The following is a 22885-nucleotide window of genomic DNA, read 5'->3' as shown; positions in this document are numbered from 1 at the left end:
AAATGTCCACTAGTACGTCTACAGGTGTAGGCGACCTTCCTTGTATCACTGCTTTTTATTTCTATGATCCCTACTCAAACTTTTAAAAATTCAATTTTTTCTTGTGCTTATGCATATAAAATCATTCGATAGAGACACAAGGAACTGAGGTGAACAAGCGTATCCATTCACTAGACTCTCATAAATTTTGTTTTAACATCTTTTCAATGATTATATTCATACGTATGTGCATCACTTTGTTTACACATGCTCAGGTTTGTCAATGTCTTGTCTTGCATGTTAGAGGTGCACACAGCTAACTGTAGTCTAGTTTTAGTGGTTTGTTTAGCAGTAAAAGTTCATAATATCAAGAAGTATTGTAATCACTTGTTAACAGTTAGCCAGAGAATTGCTTACCCATGCACACACTGGTTACAGATACCATATGTGTCATATTCCAAGGTCAAATGTATTTACACAGTGTACTGGTCACAATTTATTGCAAACTGAATCACCATTAAATCAAATGAATACGCAGACTGCTAAAATGGCTAGGTGCTGCCATGTATGTCATTTCTGTGATAGCATGCATACATATAATGTATTTGCATGGTACAAAGCTCTTTGAACTTTACGACAGTATGATTTTACAAAGAAAGCTAGAGGAGATAGACACGCAGATAGCTAAGTAAATTAGGCGAGTGTGTTAAGTTAACATTGCACAGTGCTTGTATCAGTGCTACAGGTATATAGCAAATCATGAATACAGTATTTTGCAAGTTCCAAGTCGTGTGGTGAATTCATAAATATGTACATAGCTATTTCCGTGGTTAAGTCTGGTTGTACAAGGCACTGAAACAAACGAAAGAAACAAGTCAACTCTCCCAATAAATATGTAGTTCCCCCACTACTATTGCCATTTCTATTTTGTGACGTAATTGCAGATAAGGCTCTTCGCTAAGTTGCCATAACTATTGGCCCCATTGAGATGACCAATGCACAGCACATGGGAAATAAGCCTGCAACCAGAAATGGCCCCGATTAAGTTATTGCTAAGTACACTACAAGCTATTTTACAATGGCATAGTTTAGTACAGAGGTGTCTATATTTCATGTACATGTGGTTTATTATATTTGTAAGGCATCGCAGTATCATAGTAATCCAAAAAATTACATTAATTACATGTATAGATATGTGCATATAAGGTAGTGCATTAGGTAACAAACAACAAAGATTGTCATTGACTACATGTAGTGCTCTGGCTGTGGTTCCTTTGAGAAAGCCTGTATGGTAAACTACATAATATGCGTACCATTTATCAAATAAGTACCTTTAGTTATTAGTTGCATTGATCAAGTCATTGCGACATTGTACTGGCTGCCAGCATGTGTTGCCTGTTAAGTAATACGCATACATGCTATATACCTACAATTGTGCTCAATAGTTGTGTTTGCGTTTATGTATTGCGTATAGAATTACCTTCGTTTTTCTGCAATTTGATCAGTTCTATTTTCAGGCATAACTCCTCATTTTTCCTTTCCTGCATTACCAACATATCAGCTCTTTTTCTTTCTTCTGCCTGTTGTCGTTGCTTTGCTCCTGTAGCAAGCAAGCATTTGTACATAGTAGTACAAATATACCTCACTGTCGTCTCCAAGACTTAGTCTAGCAAGCTCATTAGTCATCTTTCTGTCCTCTGCTTCATTTAGTAGTCTTATCTCTGATTTATACAGTACCACTTTAACAATAATAGTACAATGGTGTGACCTACTTTCATTCTCAAGATGAAGCTTTTTGTGTTCATCTTCTCTCTGTTGATGTGCTGCCCTCTCTACTGCTATTGCTGCTTCATTGTGAAGACGTCGTGTCTCATTTTGAAGACGACGCCTTTGATTTTCATCTTCTCTCTGTCGATGTGTTGCATTCTGTGATGCTATTGCTGCTTCATTTTGAAGGCGAAGTGTTTCATTTTCATCAACTCTCCTTTGATGCTCAACTGTTTCCCTTTCTCTCAACTGTTGATCTTCCAAACATCTGAAATCATACAGTATAGATGTATTTTTAGTGCAAATTTCTAGATTGCACAGCAACAGCATCATAAATCTCTTGTGGTATGGCATTTTGAAAGTGACTAAAAACATATATTCTTCAGAATGTACCACTACATGTTTCTTGTACTTTTATCACCATGCACGATCTTAGGTACATAATGAATTGATATACACATTGTATATAGCTTACTCTTGGCGGTTGCAGGCGTACTGCTGTCTACCTGAGAATACCCGTGCCAACACTGACAACTGTACTGGTTGGTTACAATGTATACAAGCCATTGTAACTCAAACCAATTCTATGGCTATATGATTTTCTTTCTCACTACACTACATTAAAAACCTGTACCCTAGCCAAGACCTGTGATCATAGCAAACTAGACTTATTTTCTAAAGTTAAGCTTTTTAAATGTTAGTGTGAAGCATTGTTGTGGTATGTGGTATTAGTAGATACCACAACAACATCATTCCAAATTTGGACTCCCTTCTCATGAATCCTTAGTGTGAAATCACTTCCAAGAAATCACTTCCAAGAAAACCCTTCCCTGGTGAGAAGCCAGTGTAGTTGAAGCTCAGGTTGAAAGCAGGGGTAGTTTTATATCCCAGTTGTTGTGGTGCCTTTGATGCTTGCCTAGGATCAAGTCTGGGATTTTGTGTGCACTTAACTGTAAGGATTTGCTGTGTTTACTTCTCATGGTTTGTGGAATAGCAATTCTAATGAACATGAACAAAAAAGGAGTTAGTATTGCACTAATTCCTGGAATAACCATCAAATTGTAACACTGCCACCTGTCCTTTGGTGCAGGACTTGCCCTATTGCTTATGTTATGCACTTTGAGAAATATGACTTAATTCCCACTTAAAAATGGAGACCTAGTGATGAAAGCACTATATGTCCAATGTATGCGTGTCCAGTGCAATAGTGTACTTAAATGTAGTACCTAACCTTTTGCTAGGGTGAAAGGTTGTGAGCAGGGGTAAGTGCATTACGCACAGACCTATGTCTACTACCAGTTACATGGTGCCAGTAATACAGTGATATTGTGTAAATTATGTGGTAGTGCCTGCCCTATCGTGCATGTTACAAGCCACCAGTTACCAACCAGGATGAAATAACTATTTCATCAAGAGAGCACTTAAGTTTCATTTAATAAATGCACCATGATTAGAATAGTGTAACAGTCACCAGTTTCCTGTCTGGTTCGTCTGCTGTGAGGTCCTCTGCTTGTTGTCATCCACTTTTACAGGGCACTGTTTTACTGTACTAGAATGAAGATATTGCTAGATACAACCCTATTCATCCTACCAATGCATCATGCTAAGACTCCTGTTCATATGTATGAATCACGTGATTAAATTGATGGATGTAAAATTCCGCTTCGTAATTCCACGTTATACCAATAGCCATGTGCTTTATAAGAGTGAGAGTCCCTGTAGAAAGCAACTTGACTATATACCAATATGCCATAAACTGTGACAGATTCAGGGTGCTTAAAACTGTGAACAGAACAGTTAGCTAAGATAAAGAAAACATGCTGCTAGCAGGATTTGAACCCCTGACCTAACTGCAACTTATGTTTGCAAGTATTACATTGTACATTGCAGTGGAATTCAACTCAGGTTTGCCTTACACCATGGCCTCCAATGTTCTTTGGAAAACAAAGCAATAACTGTTACAAACTTAAATTTTAAACGAATTTTTTTTTGTGTGTGTGTTTAGCACTTTGCTTGGCACAGAAAACCATTCTGATACTTGCAGTGGGTGGTGAATAATGGGTTCCACATTCTCAGCCACTTAACTAGTACGTACATATGCTGTAAAGTGATTTTTAAATATAAGTTATATACATAACTAGGACAAAGAGAGGCTTTCATACATGATAATCCAAATCGTAGACCTTGCAGTTCTCTGCTTGAATGACTGACCTGTTCAGCTACAGTTTGACCACCAAGTGTGCTCTACATTCTTGCATCTAATGTACTGCAATGGCACATATAACACATTGACAGCTCCGAGCTTTCTGTTTGGTACAAAAGTTACTTTAATACATACATGCAGAGACTTGTGATAAAAGTGGGTGGCAGTAAAGGAACAACTTTTCGGCTTTACATATAAAACTGTGAGTGTCATTACCAATCACATGTGTTTCATTTGCATAGCCATACATATATCATTGCGCTTGCCTGTATGTACATAGTATTGCTGCATGAGTGTGTAGTGTGTGTGTGTATTGTGTCCCTTACTGTTGTCTCTCTACTGACATGTACAGAAACAAGACAACCCACTGGAGTACAAGCTCCAACTAGCGATCATCACTACAATAGGTGAGTTGTGGTATTGGGTCATGTTTTGACTGCTCTGTGTTGACCATATACAATATCTAACAGATCATATACTGTAGTCCAGTAAAAGTACTGTATTTACTTGGTTAAATGCTGCACCTTCAATGCTGCACTTGAGTGGTGCACTGATTGATTTGAAAATAAGGGTTTCAACATCGTTTTTGAGCATGGAGTGGTGGTCAAATTCAAATAGTCATCACATCAATTTTTAGAACTAAAGAAACACCACTGCGTTTAACCTAGTAAATGCAGTATATGCATTGAGACCTATGGACAATGGAGAATGCAACTCCATACACTATTAACGTTACAAGCAAAATTCAAACATGGCGTCTTATGTTAATAATGTATACACTATTTTTAATTGCAGCAGGATACACAGGGTGGTACCAGTACTCCATTGTAGGCATTGAAAGCCACTTAATTGGGAAGGCTGTCGAGCTGAACGAGAAGCTTTTACTGGAGTAATTTTGTAAGCGATGCTGCGCTATTTTTCCTGTGCTACCATTCTTCCAATGTGCCTTCATTTTCATAACTTCACTTCTGAAGCAATATCAGTAATGTGAGCATTCACCTTTGTACAATATCCTAATAAGGAATTTTAAAAGTTACTTATTATAGTACATGGCAGTCGTGCTTGAATTCACTGTTTACAATGTACATATGGAGTTGCATGCAGTGCTCAATATAAGGTGTTTTACTTGATTTGTCAAAATGACAGACCAACATGTAACATGGTCGGCCACTGGTGCATAATAGTAACCAGTTCACATACACAATTAAATGCTTATTGGTAGATCATAATGTCAGACCATTTTTAGTTTGGTCAGTCATTGTATTGTGGCTTTTGGGTCAGAAAATGACAGATGACAGGCTGTTATTTTGAGGTCTCCTTGTCCATAGGACTCGATGCACTTCTTATGCTACTCTGTTGCACACCCATAGTCAGTGTTCAGACTGTACAGTGTTATTTATGCATGTCACGTATGGTAGGAGAATTTTTCAGGATAGTATTTTTTTTCATTTATACAATATATGTGTACGTTTGTACTTGAGTGTGCTGTATGTTGTATTCATTTAGGAAATATATCTAAGGTTCTACCAGACTATGAGAAATCTCATGTGATGTCTCTAATTATTTCATACATACCTGAGCATTCTACAGACGACATGAGAGACACAAAGTAAATACTTGTACATATTGACTCATACACCATCCCAAAAGATATCACCTTTCATAGCATTTATTGGATGAGTACTGCCTGCTCAATTTTAGGGGGCAGGGTGGGCACTAGATGGATTTTAAAATGACACAAGGTTTTGAGACATAGTTACATTTTGTCAATGGCTCTGGCCCAGCTCTGTAAGTTTACTCTTGGTAATATTAGGGCTCTGCGGTATTGTAAAAAATCTTTATTCGGTAAATAATACCTCGGTATTACTAAATATAGGTGCTGCCCTTGAATCGATACTGTACAACAACTGTTGAATAGGAATGGTACATCCTGTATTTAGTAAGTGGCAAGGCTAAAGGCACAGCTACTCATTCTGTAAACACACAGTTATTTTGATGCTAATTCCTTGTACTTTACTATTAACCACTATGATATATTTGGTATTTTCAATATTTTGGTATCACAGTTTGGTATTGGGCCTCGGTATATACTGTGGCTTTGTTAATATCTCAGTATGACTAAATATAAGTATATTGCAGAGCCCTAGGTAATATTATCATTACTTCCTTCCTAAGGCCTGAGAGTGCTACTCATTACATTGCTTGGATTTTTATAACTTTTATGCACGTTCAGTGGACTCCTGGTTATTAGAACACCTTTTGTTCCTAGATACAGACTAATGTGTTGATACAAGAGAATTTGTTTGGATTAAGTGAAGCTCATTGATTTATAGACAGAGCTCTTATTCTAATAGAATGCACATTAGCGACAAAATACTCTAATAGAACAGTCAATTTGCCATTTGGATATTTGAGGCGTACAGTAACTGAGGATCCACTGTATTTGCAATCCAGTTGTGATGTTCAATGATACATTCTAGTAAATTTTCATACAAAGCATTTTGTTTAGTACAGTAGGTGAGACCTTCATTACTCGAATAACCAGTATAGTCCCTGCTTTGTACAGTCTTATCACCTGCTATTTCTCTTGTATATTTTCAGGCTAGTGATGTTGGCCTATCAGTTGTTACAGTGTCTGAAGGAGGTCTCTTTCTGTTATACTCCAGTCAACTGGACTAAAACATTTCCAGAAACTTTATTTTCATCTTTCAGAAAACTGTTTGTCACCAAAGGCACAAGTGAGTAGTAGTAGTAGTAACTTACTGTATGCCACATGTACCAATATAACTGTATGGATGTAAAGTTGTGAATGTGAAGGCTGCTCATCCACCTGACACTGTTTGCTGTCATGTCAGTAAATAGTTTGCTTGACATACATTCCCCATATGGTATGATCTAGTTTCCTTATTTTTTAAGTTAAGTGTTAGAATATATATACACTAGTGCGTACCATTTGTACAGTAGGTGTATATCACCTCTTAATGCACGTAATACATGTAGTAGATGTGTACATTCTTAATATCCGTGCATGCAGTAGATGTATAGGTCTATTGGGCATTTTATTACTACAGTACAGTTGTATGTTAGTGTGTTCACTTGTTACAATGGGCTTAGACACATTTTTTCACTACCATACTATAGTACCATACAAAAACTCTAACTGAACAGTTAGTCTGCACATGTGTAGCTTGCACATTGCCTACAGTGTATGTACACAAATGGTTTTCTTTAAAACTGTGAATCAGGAAGTTATCACAAAAGCTTTTGTGATAACTTAGCAAATGTTATACTGTATGTGTATATACTGGAGCCCGGTATATACTGGAGCCCGGTATGTACTGGAGCCCGGTATGTACACAATGTTCCAATGTGTCACCAAATTTCAGCTTTTTGTGAATTGTGTGATTTCAAAACTTTGTGAAGCAATTTTCGTTTGCTACTGATTTTCAATTAAACCATCACAAACAAAGCCTTTGCAATTTTCTTGAACTCGCAGGAGTGTAATTAAATACGATTTATCCGAAAAGGGTAATACACATGTCATAGTGATCTTGGCACTGCCCCTATCCAGCTAATCTCTCAACTGTAGTGCTACAAGTTAACATCTTGGAGATATGGCTGTACCTGTTGGACAATCACAACAACAGAACCAAGATCCCTCTATCAGTGTAAGCTACTGTATGAAGTATGTAACAAACACTCAGATGGGGAAATAGTGTTGTATTATCGTATTAAACAAGTACAGTGTTCCCTCGATTATCCGACCCCCTGGGACCAAAAAGTTTGGATAATCAAAGCCCATTCATTTATATACAGAGCCCTGTTCAAATACTCTAATAGAATATACATCTTAGAGACAAAATACTCTAATAGAGCAGTCAATTCTACTGTTCAAGTGTTCGGAAAATAGAGGTTCGGATAATTGAGGTTCGAGGGAGCACTGTACTAATTTTCTCACTGAATTACAGTGTACTATCTTTTTACTGGAATTTCAAACCCTACTATGCTTAGCTACTTGAGTGCATAGGACTGTTACTGTAGTTATTTACATGTACACACAACACACACACACACCACACACACACACCACACACACACACCACACACACACACACACACACACACACACACACACACACACACACACACACACACACACACACACACACACACACACACACACACTAGTACTGAGTCACTTATACTGTTCTTTGTACAGGGATAACTACAATAACTTTTTTCATACCATAGCCAAATTTTATACAGTAGAATTTGATTAAGTTGTTGTCACACATTTTTGTATACACTATCCACAGTTAAGTTATCGTTTATTTTCTCTGCATGTTAGATCATGGAGTTCCCTTGAAGAAGTCAGTTTAACGTATGGCACTGAAGGGTCCACTCGGTTCATGAAACAGGTTTGTACATGTACCCTGCAACTACGTATGGAGAAATGTGTGTGTGCAATGCAGCAGCAACAGTTGAGGTGTTAAAAATACTTCAACTTGTTTCTTGCAAATGCACATAATGTATATAAATAGAAGCTTGTAAGTTATTATTGCTTACGTATCAGTGTACTATAGAATTGCTGAGTAGATAATATCCACAGTTTTATGTATTCAATGCTACTTTGTTACATCCTCATAGAGGATACATTTCACAGATAGCCAATGCTCTGCAAAACTTTCCATGTTGTGTGAAAATTTTGTATATGTGTACTGTCAGTATATAGTAGGGACCACAAAGGTTTGGGCATGGCCCATGAAAAAACATCACCCAAAAACCAGCCTCACTTTTCCCAGATGACAATGAGGCAGAATTGGTTAGGTAAGACTAAGCCCAAACAAGCCTTCAGATCGACCCGAAATACTTTCAACAAGTTGCTACGGAATCTTTTTAAAAGTTTATTTAACGGAATTTTCTACTTACTGACTGAGTAACTGACTGATGCCTTCAGACAAGTGTAACTCGATAACGGCTAAGGCTACGGACTTGATTTTTTCAATGTTCGACGTCACTTTGGCCTGAGAGGTCCCTTTTGGCATACCGCAGTATGTACAATGCATTCTTCATGAACTTACCAGTGTCCTCCTTTGTGTCCCATTCATCTTTGCTGACAACAAAAAATTTCAATTTGGCAGTAGCACGTGGTGGATTCCCTTCATAATGGAAATCATCCATATTTAGTGGCTACTTTGATTGTAGAAGTGCTTTTCAAACAGTTCTTGATTCGTACTGCTGTGTAACAGGTTGAACATAGCTGGCAACGAAGCATAATGGATACTTCACTTTTCAGACGATATTTGACATATCTGGAGTGCACGGCATCATTTCTTTCTTTTGATGCAGTATGCGTGGGTTCACCAGTCATAATAATTAATTATTATTTACAAAAAAAGCTAACAAATAAGTGCACAAACAAATTTGGAATTTTCAACGAGAGTAGGGACCATAGCACATCAATCAAAACTACAGAAACAAACTGGAGTAGTGCACAGTATTAAATCACAGTAAAGCAATAAGAAGTGTTATATCGCTATGGTCCCTACTCTAGTTAAAAAAATCCAAATTTTTTGTGCACTTGTACATGGAACCCCTCCAAATATTAAAGTGATTGTTCTATTATATATAGTATACACACGCGACTTTATGGCTGTGGATTTTCCAATTATCAAAACACCACAAGTTGAGGTCCCACTGTATACCATCACTGTAGTAATAAGTACTGTACTGTGTTGAGTGTTGTTTTTGACTAGAGTGGAGCTGAGATGTTCAAGATGATGATACAATACTCCAAACTGTTATCGGTGGACAAGGAGGTCATGTCACTCTACTACAAGGTGATGGCTGTCACTGTGCTGGAGTGTGGCAAGAACAAACTGAAGGATTGTCTGCAACTCATCATGAAACTTCAGGTAATGTGACTCACTGTCTACAGCTTGGGTGTATTGTGCTTTGAAACTCTGCTATACTGTGAACTTCCATTTTATCAAATAGCATGGTACATAGTACTGTTTAGTAAGGCTCTCCCCTAAAATGAACATGCTCACCAAAATGCTCCATTAAAAACATAGAAATATCATATGCAACAAAAATCACCTTTACGAAATAATACAACTCTAGTTACAACCTGGTCAATGCCAAAGTAAGGAAATATAAATATGTGCTATGTTGTAATAGTTACCATCATTCTATTTTTTTTGCTTCACTACTTGGAATTTATTATTTACTCTTGATTTTACCCATTATGTTCTGCTCTATTATTTCCTGTTTATGCTCATAAGACAAGTGTATTTTGCTACAGGGTTGAAACCGTGTCGAGTCAACCAGGTCACATTTTCTCCAGGTCATCCGGTTTACAATATCCGGGTCTAACCCGGATTGGATCACGTGAGAAACGAAATTGTTCGTTTGACGACGTGGAAACTTATAAAAGCTATCATGTAGCTCTTTCATGAGCCACGCCCACTTATCACGTTACAAACATATGCTCAGCCAAGCCCATTTATTAGTAAGTGCAGTATGTAGCACAAAACTGAGGGTATCTATGGTGAAGGGTAGCTATTGTCAGTAGGTGATAACCTTTTTTTTTTGGTCTTCAACCTACAGCTAAGCTGAAGTTGCAATTCCAAAGCGGAACCCCCCTTTTTAAAAGTCTGAATCTGCCCCTGTTTACTCAACACAAATCAAACGCTCAAAACGTAGTCTCGCTCACTCGAGACTAGCCAAAACATAGCTCTTATCGCACGCTTCGGCTTTAATTAATCCGGGTCACATCCGGGTCAGTGGGTCATCCGGGTCAGCAGTAGTGACCCGGTTTCAATGCTGTTTTGCTATTGTTGAATCCACTTCTGGTCAATTCCATGACACATGAAACTTCACAGTTAAAAATTAAACCAAAAGATCTTCAAACCATTATGTAATCATAAATACTCATATGCCTTGTAGTTTCACTTAATACTATTGAACAAATTTTTTTGGTCAAAATAGCTGAGTTATGGCAGTATTATGATGAACCATTTTTAATGCAAAATTTCATCATTTTGACACTTTAAAACTCAAAAGGGCAGAAATTCCAAATGATAAGGTCGTTTTAGTCAATAATTGTTTAATGCATCATTTTTCACATGTTTTACAAGAAATTATCACAAAAATCTTGTTTTAATGTTTAGGAGTGCTATAAAGTGGTGAGCAATTAGAGCAATGCTGTACTGTACGTCTGTAACGCATATACACACTAAAGTTTTTGCAGCAGTGGATACACTGCTATAAATTTTGTGCCACTTTAAATTATAAATAAGCTTCCAATAAGGCACAACTACATACCATAAAAATTGTGATTCTATTTAAAGAACAGTTAGTACTGGTGTTACGGACGTACAACTTGTTTGTACGTCCGTAATGTACATCTGTAACATAAATGGGAAACCCACCAGTATACTGCTTCCAAATGTTGTACAGCGGCTTTATGATAAACTTTGTTTCTTCTTGTCAACAATAAAGTACATAACTGAGTTCAGCTCTGGTCATAGGATTAGAAAGCAATTATACTGGAATGACCATAAAATTCTTCCAGATCTACTAGAATCAATTGGTAGCAGCCTTGTTGTTAGTCACCTTACCACACTCTTTTAATGGCAAATGGAAAGTACTAAGTAGCAAATTAATGCAGTATTCAGGTGACTTTGATTGTAGATGTTTCTATGCGTTATCTGCTGTTTGGCAGAGACTGGAATTACTGGATGTACAAGGTGTATCTCCAGGTTGTGATGGTATCTGATCATGATTTGCTTTGAGAATTTAGGCTACCAACAGCTGTACAACATGCACCTAGGACACTGTTATTGGAATCGCTTCAGCTAATGCTCTGATATTTCCAAAGAGGAGATGGGCTCTCTAAAAGGGAATGAACTCCTAACCTAGCTTAACCTGAGTATTCTGCCTCCCAACCCACTTTCGAGATTTCCTATTACACTAAATACAGTAATGACCCTTTCTTGGCCAGTTGAAACATGTAAAAACTTTTACAATATCCTGTTGTAACATTATATCAGAAAATATTTCTTTTACAGTGTAAAGATAGAATGATGTGTACAAACTGTGAATGTACGTCTGTAACAATGGAATGGACCATACATATGTATATATGCACATGCCTCACTATGCTGTAATATGCTTCAAATGTTACTAACAATGTTAAAATAAGTTATTCTGTGGAACATCTAATCAATCTTCCTCCCCCTCCAAAAAATATCAGGATCAGAAGTGTACTGTTTTTGTTAGTACCATACAGAGCTGTATGTATACAGCCTGTATGTATATAGCCTGTATGTATACAGCCTGTATGTATACAGCCTGTATGTATACAGCCTGTATGTATACAGCCTGTATTTGTAGTACAACTATACACACCATCTGTTTTCATGTCTACACACTGTTCATGCATAGTAGCTGTACAATGTGGACTGTACAAGTCCTCACTAAGCATTGAGCATATAAATATATCTTATAGGCAAACTGAAATCAGAGCTGTATGTCCGTAACACCATAAAGCAGCTGCTAATTTCATATGTAATAAGAAACAGTTCTCTTGCACTTAATTATAAAAGCCATCTCTATGGTGAAAATATCTTCAATAAACATTGTTGAATATACCCCCATAGTTCACAGAATTTTAGAGTTTTAATCTTTGTATCGGAATTTGAAGTTTCCACTAATGCTTAATATTATCCTTTTCTTGTCCAATTAAAGTAAGCAAAATATTTTTACGCTATGCTATGGTAAAGGTATGGCAGGTATATATATGTCCTTGTGATATTAGTATAGTAAAACAATACTGTGTGCTAATAGAGTAAGCAGAGGAAGTGTGTGAATGCATGTCCGTAACAATGGAATTGACCTTCTAATGTACAGTGGAACTGCTCTTAAGGACACAAATACCTCCATAGTAAGGCCATTTGGTCCCACTGATGCATTTTTACCTCTGAAGGAAAAATGCTGAGAAAAATGTGCCAAATTTCTACACTGTTCATTACAGAGAAATTCCATTGTATGAACTGAATTGTACTGCAAAACTTCATCAAACAGCAAACAATTGCTCTATTACTAGAGTACTTTAAAAAGCTTGATGTATGCCTTTCCACAGTACAGAAATGCACCTGTGTTATGGTTGTTCTACAGGAGATGGCAGTGAAGGAGAGCTTCCTGGAGCCGAGGGTGAGGATAGGGCTCCACTGCATGGCTGGAGGACTGCTACATCTACTGGGCATTGTATCTGGTCTACCCAAACTGCAAGTGCATGTCAACTTGGTAAGGACTTTAGTAAAGAGTAAAGACAATAAAATCTTTTAATCAAATCCTGTAAGGAAGTGTATACAGTGGACCCCCATGGCTCTCCGAACTTCAATGGTCTTGGGTAGTGATATAAGTGTTTAGATAAGTGACAATTGAAGCTCTGTTCCTTCATATAGTCTAATAGGACATACACTGACTCTACACATGTACTCTCAAAACACTCTTAATTGAACGGTCATTTCAGTATCAGATAAGAGAGGGTATGATTAGATGAGGGTCAAAATTAATGTTCTCTTCGGATCATAATAGTCATGGAATTGTTTCGGTAAAGAAATGAGGGGTAAAGTGGGCATTATAAGAGATCAATGCAGAGAATTTAGTTGTTAAGAATACCAGTCCACTAAGACATACAATGTCACAATGCTGACACATACACAATAATGACAACAAGAATGTGTTCAAATGCTACAGCTCAAATAAGTTCTTGTGAACACTGTTAACATGTATGTATGTTATGTTGTTAGGTGATGCAGGCTAGAAATGAGAAGGCTTCACATTTTGTGATCGACAACTTCTTTGGTACTGACTCTCCAGACACTGCAGTATCTCCTAGGTAGGGTGACTGTTGTACTGTGTATGTGTGAGGAGCCCATATGACTAGGTTTGTTGATGTTCATAAAATGTGATCCTAACCAGGCTTGGAGTCTTTTTAGATATCCCATATTTGATAACACATAACTTTCCATTTTCGCCATATTATAAGCTGACAAATTTTAAGGTGCAACCATATTACTAGACAAGTTATAATTTGTCAAGTTGTGCCAATTGGAAAGGGTGTGTTAATTGATGCCAGATTCTATTAAATACTCTAATAGAACAGTCACGTAAATACTTTAATAATGCAGTCAAGAAGGTATCTGACAACAATCCTTGCACTGAATTTAATAGCTATTAGTAATGCTAGCTCATATTAGGAGACTCTGTATGCACATTGCAGTTTCATGTGCGTACTGAAATGTTGATGGCATTACTATGCAGAATGCAAAATTACACTATTCACAACAGTCTTCACTATCAATAAAGCATCCATAATCCATTACTGGATTATGTAAACTAAATGAATAAAAAAATAGAAAATTTTAAGGGGGGGGAATAGGGATCACTGAAAAAAAGCCATGAAACAAGAAGGGATCGCTGGGATGGTAATGTAAACCACAAATTCCTATTTTGACTCATTTCAAAATGATGGAGCATGTAACTAATAACTTGACAGAGAGTCAAAATAGGAATTTGTGGTTTACATTACCACCCCAGCGATCCCTTCTAGTTTCATGGCTTTTTTCAGCGATCCCTATTCTCCCTCTTAAAATTTTCAATTTTTATTCATCTAGTAGACATACAATGATTGGAGCACCTTTAGGACTAATGTATGTCCTCAACAGTCTCATTAATGATGCCAGGTTCTAAGGTGTACTTCTTACTAGTGATATACCAATACTAGTGTTGCTATTGGCCCTATTTTGGCAGTACCAGACTGGTATCGGTGGTAAAGCTATAAATGTCCAATACCAACCAATACCAATACTTTGTATGATGTTATCCAATTGCTTTTCAAGATGGTGACATATGTGACACATCGAACAGAATTGAGCAAAAGCTGATATAAGCCACGAATTCTCTGAAAGAAGCCAACCATTAGTATAGTGGAAAGAGCAGTAAGCCATATGAAATAAGATTCATTGAAGCCATAGATGATTGTTATCCTTGTGTTTGATGGCCACAACTACAAACTGCAGTTTATAAACTGCAATTAGCAAATGTATTAGTCTATCAAGAATTATGTCTCAGTGTGGAAAGTATCGGTGTCCGACCAGCATTGGCAAGAGAGAATAATAAAAGAGAGAGTGTCTAACTTCAGTATGGCCTATCAAAAATGAAGGCTTCAAGTCCATAGGCTTCCCTCAAATTTACAAGAGAGGTGTTAATATACTTTGTTTGATCTGTCAAAGTAGCTACTTTGAGTTTCACTGCTGGGTGTTAACTTGCTCCATCAACACTTTAATATAAGCGTGGGTTTACTATAATAACCTGAAGCCCTCATTTTTGATAGACCATACTGAAGTTAGATACTCTCTCTTTTATTATTCACTCTTGGTATCGGCCATTTCCATCTAAAATGTACTTGGTATCAGATTGGTAGTGAAATTGTGGTGTCGGTGCATCACCTCATTAATAACACCACTTTATTATAGTGACCATGTCAAGTAGGTTCTAAACGTAACTAGGATGTACTTCATGACCTCACTAATAAGGCCACCTCACTATGGCGACCATGACAAGTAGGTCCATAGCTAAGGCACAGCCCATGTACTTGACATGGTCGCTATATTGAGGTGGTATTATTAATGAGGTCATAAAGTGCACCTTAGCTATGTTTGAGACATAGTCACTATAATGAGGTGCACTTATTGATGAGGTCATGAAAAAGAACCCGTGTCTTAATGGCTACCTGTATGGAAAAACTACCTCTCTCTGTAAAGGCCAACTTCAAATTCCCCTAGTGAGTAGCAAACATACAATAATGTTTTTTACACAGTAATTTTTCAATAATAAGTGTTATATCCCTACTGTGCATTTCCATTTGAGCAGCACAGTAGGCATATACACTTCTTATTGCTTTACTGTGATTTAATATTGTGCACTACTCCAGCCTGTCTCAGTACTTTTTATCGATGTGTTATGGTCCCTACTCTAGTTGAAAATTCCAAAAGTTTTTTGTGTACTTTTGTTAACTTCTTTTGTAAAATAAAACTGGTGAACCCAAGCATACCACATCAAAAGAAAGAAATGGTGCTGTGCACCCCAGCTACCAATTATTGTCTGAAAAGTAAAGTATCCATTATGCTTCGTTGTCAGTTAAGTTCAACCTGTTACACACCATTACAAATCAAGAACTGTTCGAAAAGCACCTCTGCAATCAAAGTAGCCACTATGAAAAACACAGATGACTTCTGTTACGAAGGGAATCTATCATGTGCTACCACCAAATCGACACTTTTTGCTGTCAGCAAAGATGAATGGGACACAAAAGAAGACACTAGTAAGTCCATGAAGTATGCATTGTATGTACTGTGGTATGCTAAAAGGCACCTCTCAGGCCAAAGTGACGTCAAACAGTAAAAAAATCAAGCCTGTAGCTTTAGCCGTTATCGAGTTACACTTTCCTGAAGGCATCAGTCACTCAGTCAGTCACTCAGTCAGGCACTCAGTCAGGCAGTCACTAGAAAATTCCGTTTAATAATATATTTTTTAAAAATCATAGCAACTTGTTGAAAGCGTTTCAGGTCGATCTGAAGGCTTGTTTGGGCTTAGTTTTACATAACCTGCTTCATCGTCATTAGGGAAAAGTGAGGTGGGTTTTTGGGTGATGTTTTTTCATGGGCCACGCCCACACCTTGTATGATAGATTGGTTTTACTGTGATTTAATATTGTGCACTACTCCAGTTTGTTTCAGTACTTTTTATCGATGTGTTATGGTCCCTACTCTCATTGAAAATTCCAAAATTTTTGTGTACTTGTGTGTAATTAAGCATAACCACTTTATTTTTATAACAATCGTGCTGGTCAGAAACTTATCACATTTTGGCCTGGTCAGGTTGGCCATTGCTTACCCCAGTCCAGTCCATCAGTCTATGTTCTTCATTAGGCAGTTTATTATTAGCTTAAGCATACATACATAAATATATTATTAGTGTCTGTGTTGCTATGTGTGTGTTTTTGCCTGTGTAGTCCATTAAGTCCCTCAGAGGGTTTGGATGATGAGCTGTTGTTTAACCTTGAACAAGCTGAGCTACAGGATCTTGAGACCAATTCACCATCTCCCTTCGCTGGCAGTGAGTTTAGTCATGGCAGACACTATAAACAAGGGGTCCATAATATTACTGTAAATCATAGAATATATTTTGAACTGCCCCATCCCTGTGGTGTATTACGTACTTACTGAGACAACACATTGCTGATAGTTACATAGTATGTATAGTAGTAATAGTACTGGTGACAGCACGAAGTGTGTATTGGAATAATAGGATGTATTTATGATATTAAAATATCATAGCCGCTTTACTGCGAAGGCTGTCTGCCACAACGTACAGTGGAACCTCAGTTATCCAAACCCCTTAGGACCAGGGGTGTTCCATAAGTCTGAAAAGTCCATATCTCTGAAACTGTGCGTATAAAATAGCCTAAAGAACATTGGTATAATGTTAGTATTATTCAACTACCCTAACAGAACAGTCACTACTCTAATATAGTAGTCTTTTCCGTAGTTTGGTTAACAAAGATTCAGGATAAGTGGGGTCCAGATAACTAAAGCCACTGTATTTAAGACCTAAGGTTTCTATTATTTTCTAAATCAATTTTGTAATTTCTATAACATTGAGCAAATATAGCAACATGACACACACTTATATGTATATACTTTACTAAAGTATATCCTTCCCAATACACAAGTCATTATCCCAAACAAGCATGACATTGTGTAATGTGGCTGAATATTTAGTAACATCTAACTGTGATCTAAACCATCAAAAGTCTCTATTCTAAGTGTGTGTGTATAGTTAGTGCAGTATCAAAGTCAACAAGGATGACTGTAGACCTTGAAGTTAGCTTCAGTCTTCATGCTTTGTGTGGGCTACAAAAAGAACAATATTTAATTATATAAAACTTGTACCATTCTTGTGTGGAGTAACATGCAAGGACATAATCTGCTACTTACCTGACCATACACAATTCGATCTTGTTTGTGGACGCATTTGGACCACTTCTTCAAGCATCTCAGAGAAGTTGGATTCTTACACCTCGTGCATTCCTTTGAAGGTTGTCTAACTTCAGAAGAGTAATATGCAGCAGAACAGTAACCATGGTGATGCTCTCCTGAACATATTGTGTTAGCACTGCTACAGTGTGGTCAATTAGTACTGTGTGTATGTGTTGGCACTTACATCAAGCACGGAGTGTTTTTCATGGCTTGGCAGACTTCATGGGAGCATATTGATATTTCATCTAAAGAATGAGTAAATCAATGTTTCTCTCTCTGTGTGTACATGCGTGTATGCACACTTTATGGTATATGGAAATTCACTGTACCTTGTAGTTCTTTAATGACAGCAGCCATTCCCTCCAACTGGTGAATCTCAATATGACAATGAAAGAACCACCATCCTGGATTATCCACAGTAAACCTGATGATGGTGTAACCTCCATATGGTACAATCACTGTATCTTTCTGTGCATAACTGTGATGGGGTGCATTAGTTAGATCTTCAGGAACATTTCTCCACTGGACAACTTGTTTTAGTTTCCTTCTTTTCTTCTCCACTGTAATGAATTCATGTGGGCATGGATGGTTATGTGGTTTTTTAACACACTCAATGTCATCATTTACAGTCACAAAGTGACCATTGGTGTCCATTACTGGGTAACCCATCTTGACCACATAGAAATAGTGTCCATGAAGGTGCACCGGATGTGATGCACCATCTAGATGACTCACAGCATCTCTATTAGTTAGGACAAGCTCCACAGCACTGCCTCTTGGCAGATCATTGATATCTATTACCTGAGTACAGGCACAGTGAGTGATAGTGGAGTGGTCACAACCTCTTCGTGGACACATATCATTAGAGTCTTTAAAGTCCTTGTGTTCAGTCAACGGTGGGTTGTTAGGGAACCGAAAATTGATGCCATCAATTGAGCTACCACTTGTGGAGTTTTCTCCATCAAAGTTGAAATTATAAAACAGTGTTTTATGAGGTGAGTATATAGACTGTGGGATAGTGTGATCTAGAAGGCTCTCAAATTGATCAGCATTGATGCATTCCATAATGTTACCATATTGTGCAAATGGGCAGTTGACAACTCTACACTTGGAAGATGGAGTACAGGTCCTAGTTTCAATGATCATTGTGACATCACTGTTTGAGGATTCAGTGTAATGTAGAATAGCCTCTGCTCGGTGTTTACTGATGGGATTGTGAAACCCTGTACTTTTTGAGGTTATAGCATCCTCTAATGTCTCTGCCCATATCCAGTAATCCCTTGGTGTCACCTCATCTGTGTTGATAACTACATCATAACGTTCCCCAGTGTTAACTATGACATAGTCCACATTCTCGATACTTTTTATAGGGCTACCATCAGTTGCTATGACAGTCAACTTGTGTCCCTCAATTGAAAAGCGGTATGCGTATAGTGCCTGAGCTCCTATTAGTCTGAAACGATACCTGCCACCCTGTGAAACATTGAAATAATTCAGGCTTGTGTGTTTAATTTTAGTGTGGCCGTCCTCATCATAGTATCTTCCTTTATCATTAATGATACCTGACCAAAATGGCATCGGTCCTACTTCAGTGCCATCCGGCCCCCTGGTAACGTTGTACCGAATATATGGTAGGTCGTGTAACGGTTCCTTCCAGTAACTTAAGCTGGTTCCTATTGGGTAGAACAAGTCAATTGATGCATCCCTTTGCCAGTCCATTAATATGAGAGTGTGATGATCTGGAAGATCATGATCATATTCATTTGGTATGGCGTCTTTCACTATCAGTGCACCATACATTCCATCTGTCCTCTGAGCTCCACTATGAGCATGGTACCAATGTGTACCAGCTGGAATAGCTTTAAATGTGTAAGTGAATTTATGATGTGGTGGAATGGGTTGTTGTGTGATATAAGCTACTCCGTCAGCTCCCTGTGTGCCTCTCTGATGCATCCCATGCCAGTGGATGGATACTCCCTCCACATTCTTCAATTCATTGTAAACTGTTATGTTCAGTGTTTGACCTTCATGAGCGATGATGGTCGGACCAGGCATTTGAGCATTGATGGTTATGATTGGTCTAAAGTGTCCGTCAGTTTGTATTGGTGGTTGGAGGTTTATGACATCCAGTCCTTTAGGCAGAGGTACTATATGTCCTGTTGAATTAAAAGTTGTCCTGTAGCCACGTAACTCCCTGAAGTCACTTGAGATCTTGTAGTAAGTCATGGAGGTAAGTGGCTCAACTACAAACTTTATGTCACAGGTTTGTATAACAGTTTTACCATCAGTACAGTCAATGGTCTTCTCGTGTGGGTCAAACTTGGGAAAGTTGTTCATACTGCAATTGGCAATGTTTACCATGCCTGCTATAAGTAGAAACTTCCATGCCATCTGTAATAGTATATTGTACTTAATATCATATACAGTGAAACTTTTGTAGATATCATATTTAATCCAATATGGTTATTTTCTATTCTGAAATTTAAGCCAGAAGTTTGTAAGGACCTTTCAGTTAAGCTCCATTGCTCCTTTTCTAACTACACTACTTACCTTGCTCAGTAGTTGCTCCAGTTGATACATAGCTGCCACTCTTACATGCCTTTGTGTATTATTGCTGCTGCTACTGCTGTTCTGGTTTTTGCTATTTTTGCCACATTAACAACCAATCTGTGGTATACTGTATGTGGCTTTAACTCTTTTACAGCTCAGCTTACCAATTTAGCCTTAAATATGTGGTGAGCTAGTTGGTTGTCTTTTTGTTACTGCATGTGAACTGAGTAGAGTTGGACTGATGCATTCATTGAATGCAAATCTGTAATCTTAATGAGTTGTTATATCCCAGTAAGCCATAGTAAGTCATATTTACGTGGTAGGCTGTCCAGTAAAGTGTTAAACACCAAATGTTCAATGTTGGCAATCAAAATGCATTGTCAGTGTAATTTGATTATGCAAGCTGAATATGAAGTCAAAGTGCTTTTACCAGTTATATCATAGCAGTGGTAGATATTAATGGTTATAAATATTAGCCTCACTGACCAGTCAGCAGTGCACCGCCACCATTTTATGCCACAATAGCAGATTCAGTGCCTTTTGTGGTTACCGACCAGAGGAGGTTGGACATGCTTTAAGCGCCACTAAAACAAATTACATGGAATCCCTTTAGTTGAGGAGGTTAATACATCACGATCTCAGAATAACTCACTGAATCATCTCATGTTTCATTAATAGAATATGTACGTGAAGGCTGCATGGTGAAGTAGTGTACACTAAACCGCAACTTATTAATTTCACCCGAAATTCAAGCACTTATTGCAAAACAAAGTACATTGCCTTGAAGCTTACATGAAGGACGATCTAAGCATGCTAATTTAGCACATTGCTACAATACCAAGTAAGGATTTTTCTTTATAGCTACCATCATCTCTTTTGTTTCACTACTTTTTTATTGCTGGAACCCTACTTCATTTAAATTAATAGTTATATTTTTGTGGATAGACCTACACATGTAACTCTTGTCAACAAGATATTGCACTACATGTGTTTACCCATATTCAGATCGGAGCAGTTTTCATTCTATTCTACTGAAGCACAGAAGAGGCTCTGACACTGAATCAACACATTCTCTGGACTACAGGCTAACAGAATCAGTAAGTGATTATACAGTGTGTGCTGTTGTTAAGAGACATCTACCGGTACAGCCAGTTGAACCTGAACAGATAACCTACCGTGACATAGTGGCTGATATCAGTGAGTGTAGTAGCTTGTAAATAAGCAGCTAGTGTGTATATTGATCTCTGTCATAGTATAAAATGTGGGTACAAAGCTTAGTAAAGTATTAAAGCAAATATCACTTAGAGTAAAATAATTGCTCTATTGTAAGCAAGGGCGTCAGAGTAGATGTGACCAATGAGGCCAGACCCTCACCACATTTTTTGGCTGGAATTTAAAAAAAACTTTCAAACTTGAAGCCAAAACTTAGTAGTGAATATGCTATACTTAGATTTTATTTATTGGCAATAATTGATAGAAACAACAGCTCCCTGACTGTCTACTTCATCCTTATTAAGTGCCTCTAAAAATAATTAGTGTTATATTTTTTTACTTCGGTCTTGTAAAACATTCCTTATAATTTATCTCTTAATTAATAGAGATTTAGACAGAGGTGCTCTTTGGTCAGTGTTCACTTTTATCCCTAACAATGACTGTGCAGGTAGCTAGCTAGCTAGCTGTATAGCACCATGCATGCAGTATTGCAGCACAAAATTGCCTCCATCTAGCCATATATAATAGCATTTCAGAATGTGATTTTTCCTGGAGGGCATAGACCCCTAATAGAGTAGCTGCCATTGGACTGAGCCTTACCACTTTCACTTTACTCTGACACCCCTGATTGTAAGTGGTTGGGTGTTCTAGTTTTATACATAGCAATGATTTGTATAGTAATGCACCATACATGTTCTGTATACCATATGAGTATTTCCCACTTTACATACACATGTACTCAACTCCACAGTTGCACGTATGCACATTTATTTTTATTCATAGATTCTGCACAAGAGTCTTCAATACCACTACGTTCTCCTGGTGGTATAATGGAATTTTCTTCCTCAATAGTGAGAAAGCATCAATCATTGATTGACAGTGGTTTACTGTTTCTATTATTTGTAGACATCCCGACAATTGGATATAAATAAAATACTTGCAAGGTATGTGTACACCTTTCTTTGAAATGTTCACACTGCCCAAGGGTGTACCTGGGGGGATTTCCACAGGAAACCCTTTAGGTTTTACAAGTTTTTCACATGATAGCAACACTTGTAGGCCA

General features: G+C 37.6%; 3 protein-coding genes across 3 annotated transcripts in view; 1 reads left to right on the top strand and 2 right to left on the bottom strand.

The window, feature by feature from the left end:
* LOC136243544 (protein EFR3 homolog cmp44E-like) overlaps positions 1–22885 on the top strand; it is a 32010-nt gene that overhangs the window by 8400 nt on the left and 725 nt on the right. Inside the window, exons 9-21 of the mRNA XM_066035057.1 lie at positions 4302–4356; positions 5456–5558; positions 6551–6687; positions 7539–7617; positions 8298–8367; positions 9706–9864; positions 13130–13258; positions 13768–13856; positions 17034–17137; positions 21616–21707; positions 21759–21807; positions 22606–22673; positions 22729–22766. Coding sequence (XP_065891129.1) covers positions 4302–4356; positions 5456–5558; positions 6551–6687; positions 7539–7617; positions 8298–8367; positions 9706–9864; positions 13130–13258; positions 13768–13856; positions 17034–17137; positions 21616–21707; positions 21759–21807; positions 22606–22673; positions 22729–22766 — 1172 coding nt within the window. The remainder of the gene's footprint in view (positions 1–4301; positions 4357–5455; positions 5559–6550; positions 6688–7538; positions 7618–8297; positions 8368–9705; positions 9865–13129; positions 13259–13767; positions 13857–17033; positions 17138–21615; positions 21708–21758; positions 21808–22605; positions 22674–22728; positions 22767–22885) is intronic.
* On the bottom strand, positions 1104–2423 carry LOC136242449 (uncharacterized). Its single transcript, XM_066033874.1, has 6 exons — positions 2222–2423; positions 1752–2014; positions 1626–1700; positions 1460–1579; positions 1311–1374; positions 1104–1263 (listed from the first exon to the last, which is right to left on the bottom strand). The coding sequence occupies exons 1-5, from the start codon at positions 2311–2313 to the stop codon at positions 1313–1315; spliced, it is 612 nt and encodes a 203-aa protein (XP_065889946.1). The 5' UTR covers positions 2314–2423; the 3' UTR covers positions 1104–1263; positions 1311–1312.
* LOC136243353 (uncharacterized) lies at positions 17878–20640 on the bottom strand. Its single transcript, XM_066034872.1, has 4 exons — positions 20611–20640; positions 18390–20451; positions 18019–18176; positions 17878–17934 (listed from the first exon to the last, which is right to left on the bottom strand). The coding sequence occupies exons 1-4, from the start codon at positions 20638–20640 to the stop codon at positions 17878–17880; spliced, it is 2307 nt and encodes a 768-aa protein (XP_065890944.1).

The sequence above is a fragment of the Dysidea avara genome, chromosome 13 (assembly GCF_963678975.1).
Source record: "Dysidea avara chromosome 13, odDysAvar1.4, whole genome shotgun sequence".
NCBI lineage: Eukaryota > Metazoa > Porifera > Demospongiae > Dictyoceratida > Dysideidae > Dysidea > Dysidea avara.
This window is presented reverse-complemented; position numbering and strand designations above follow the sequence as displayed.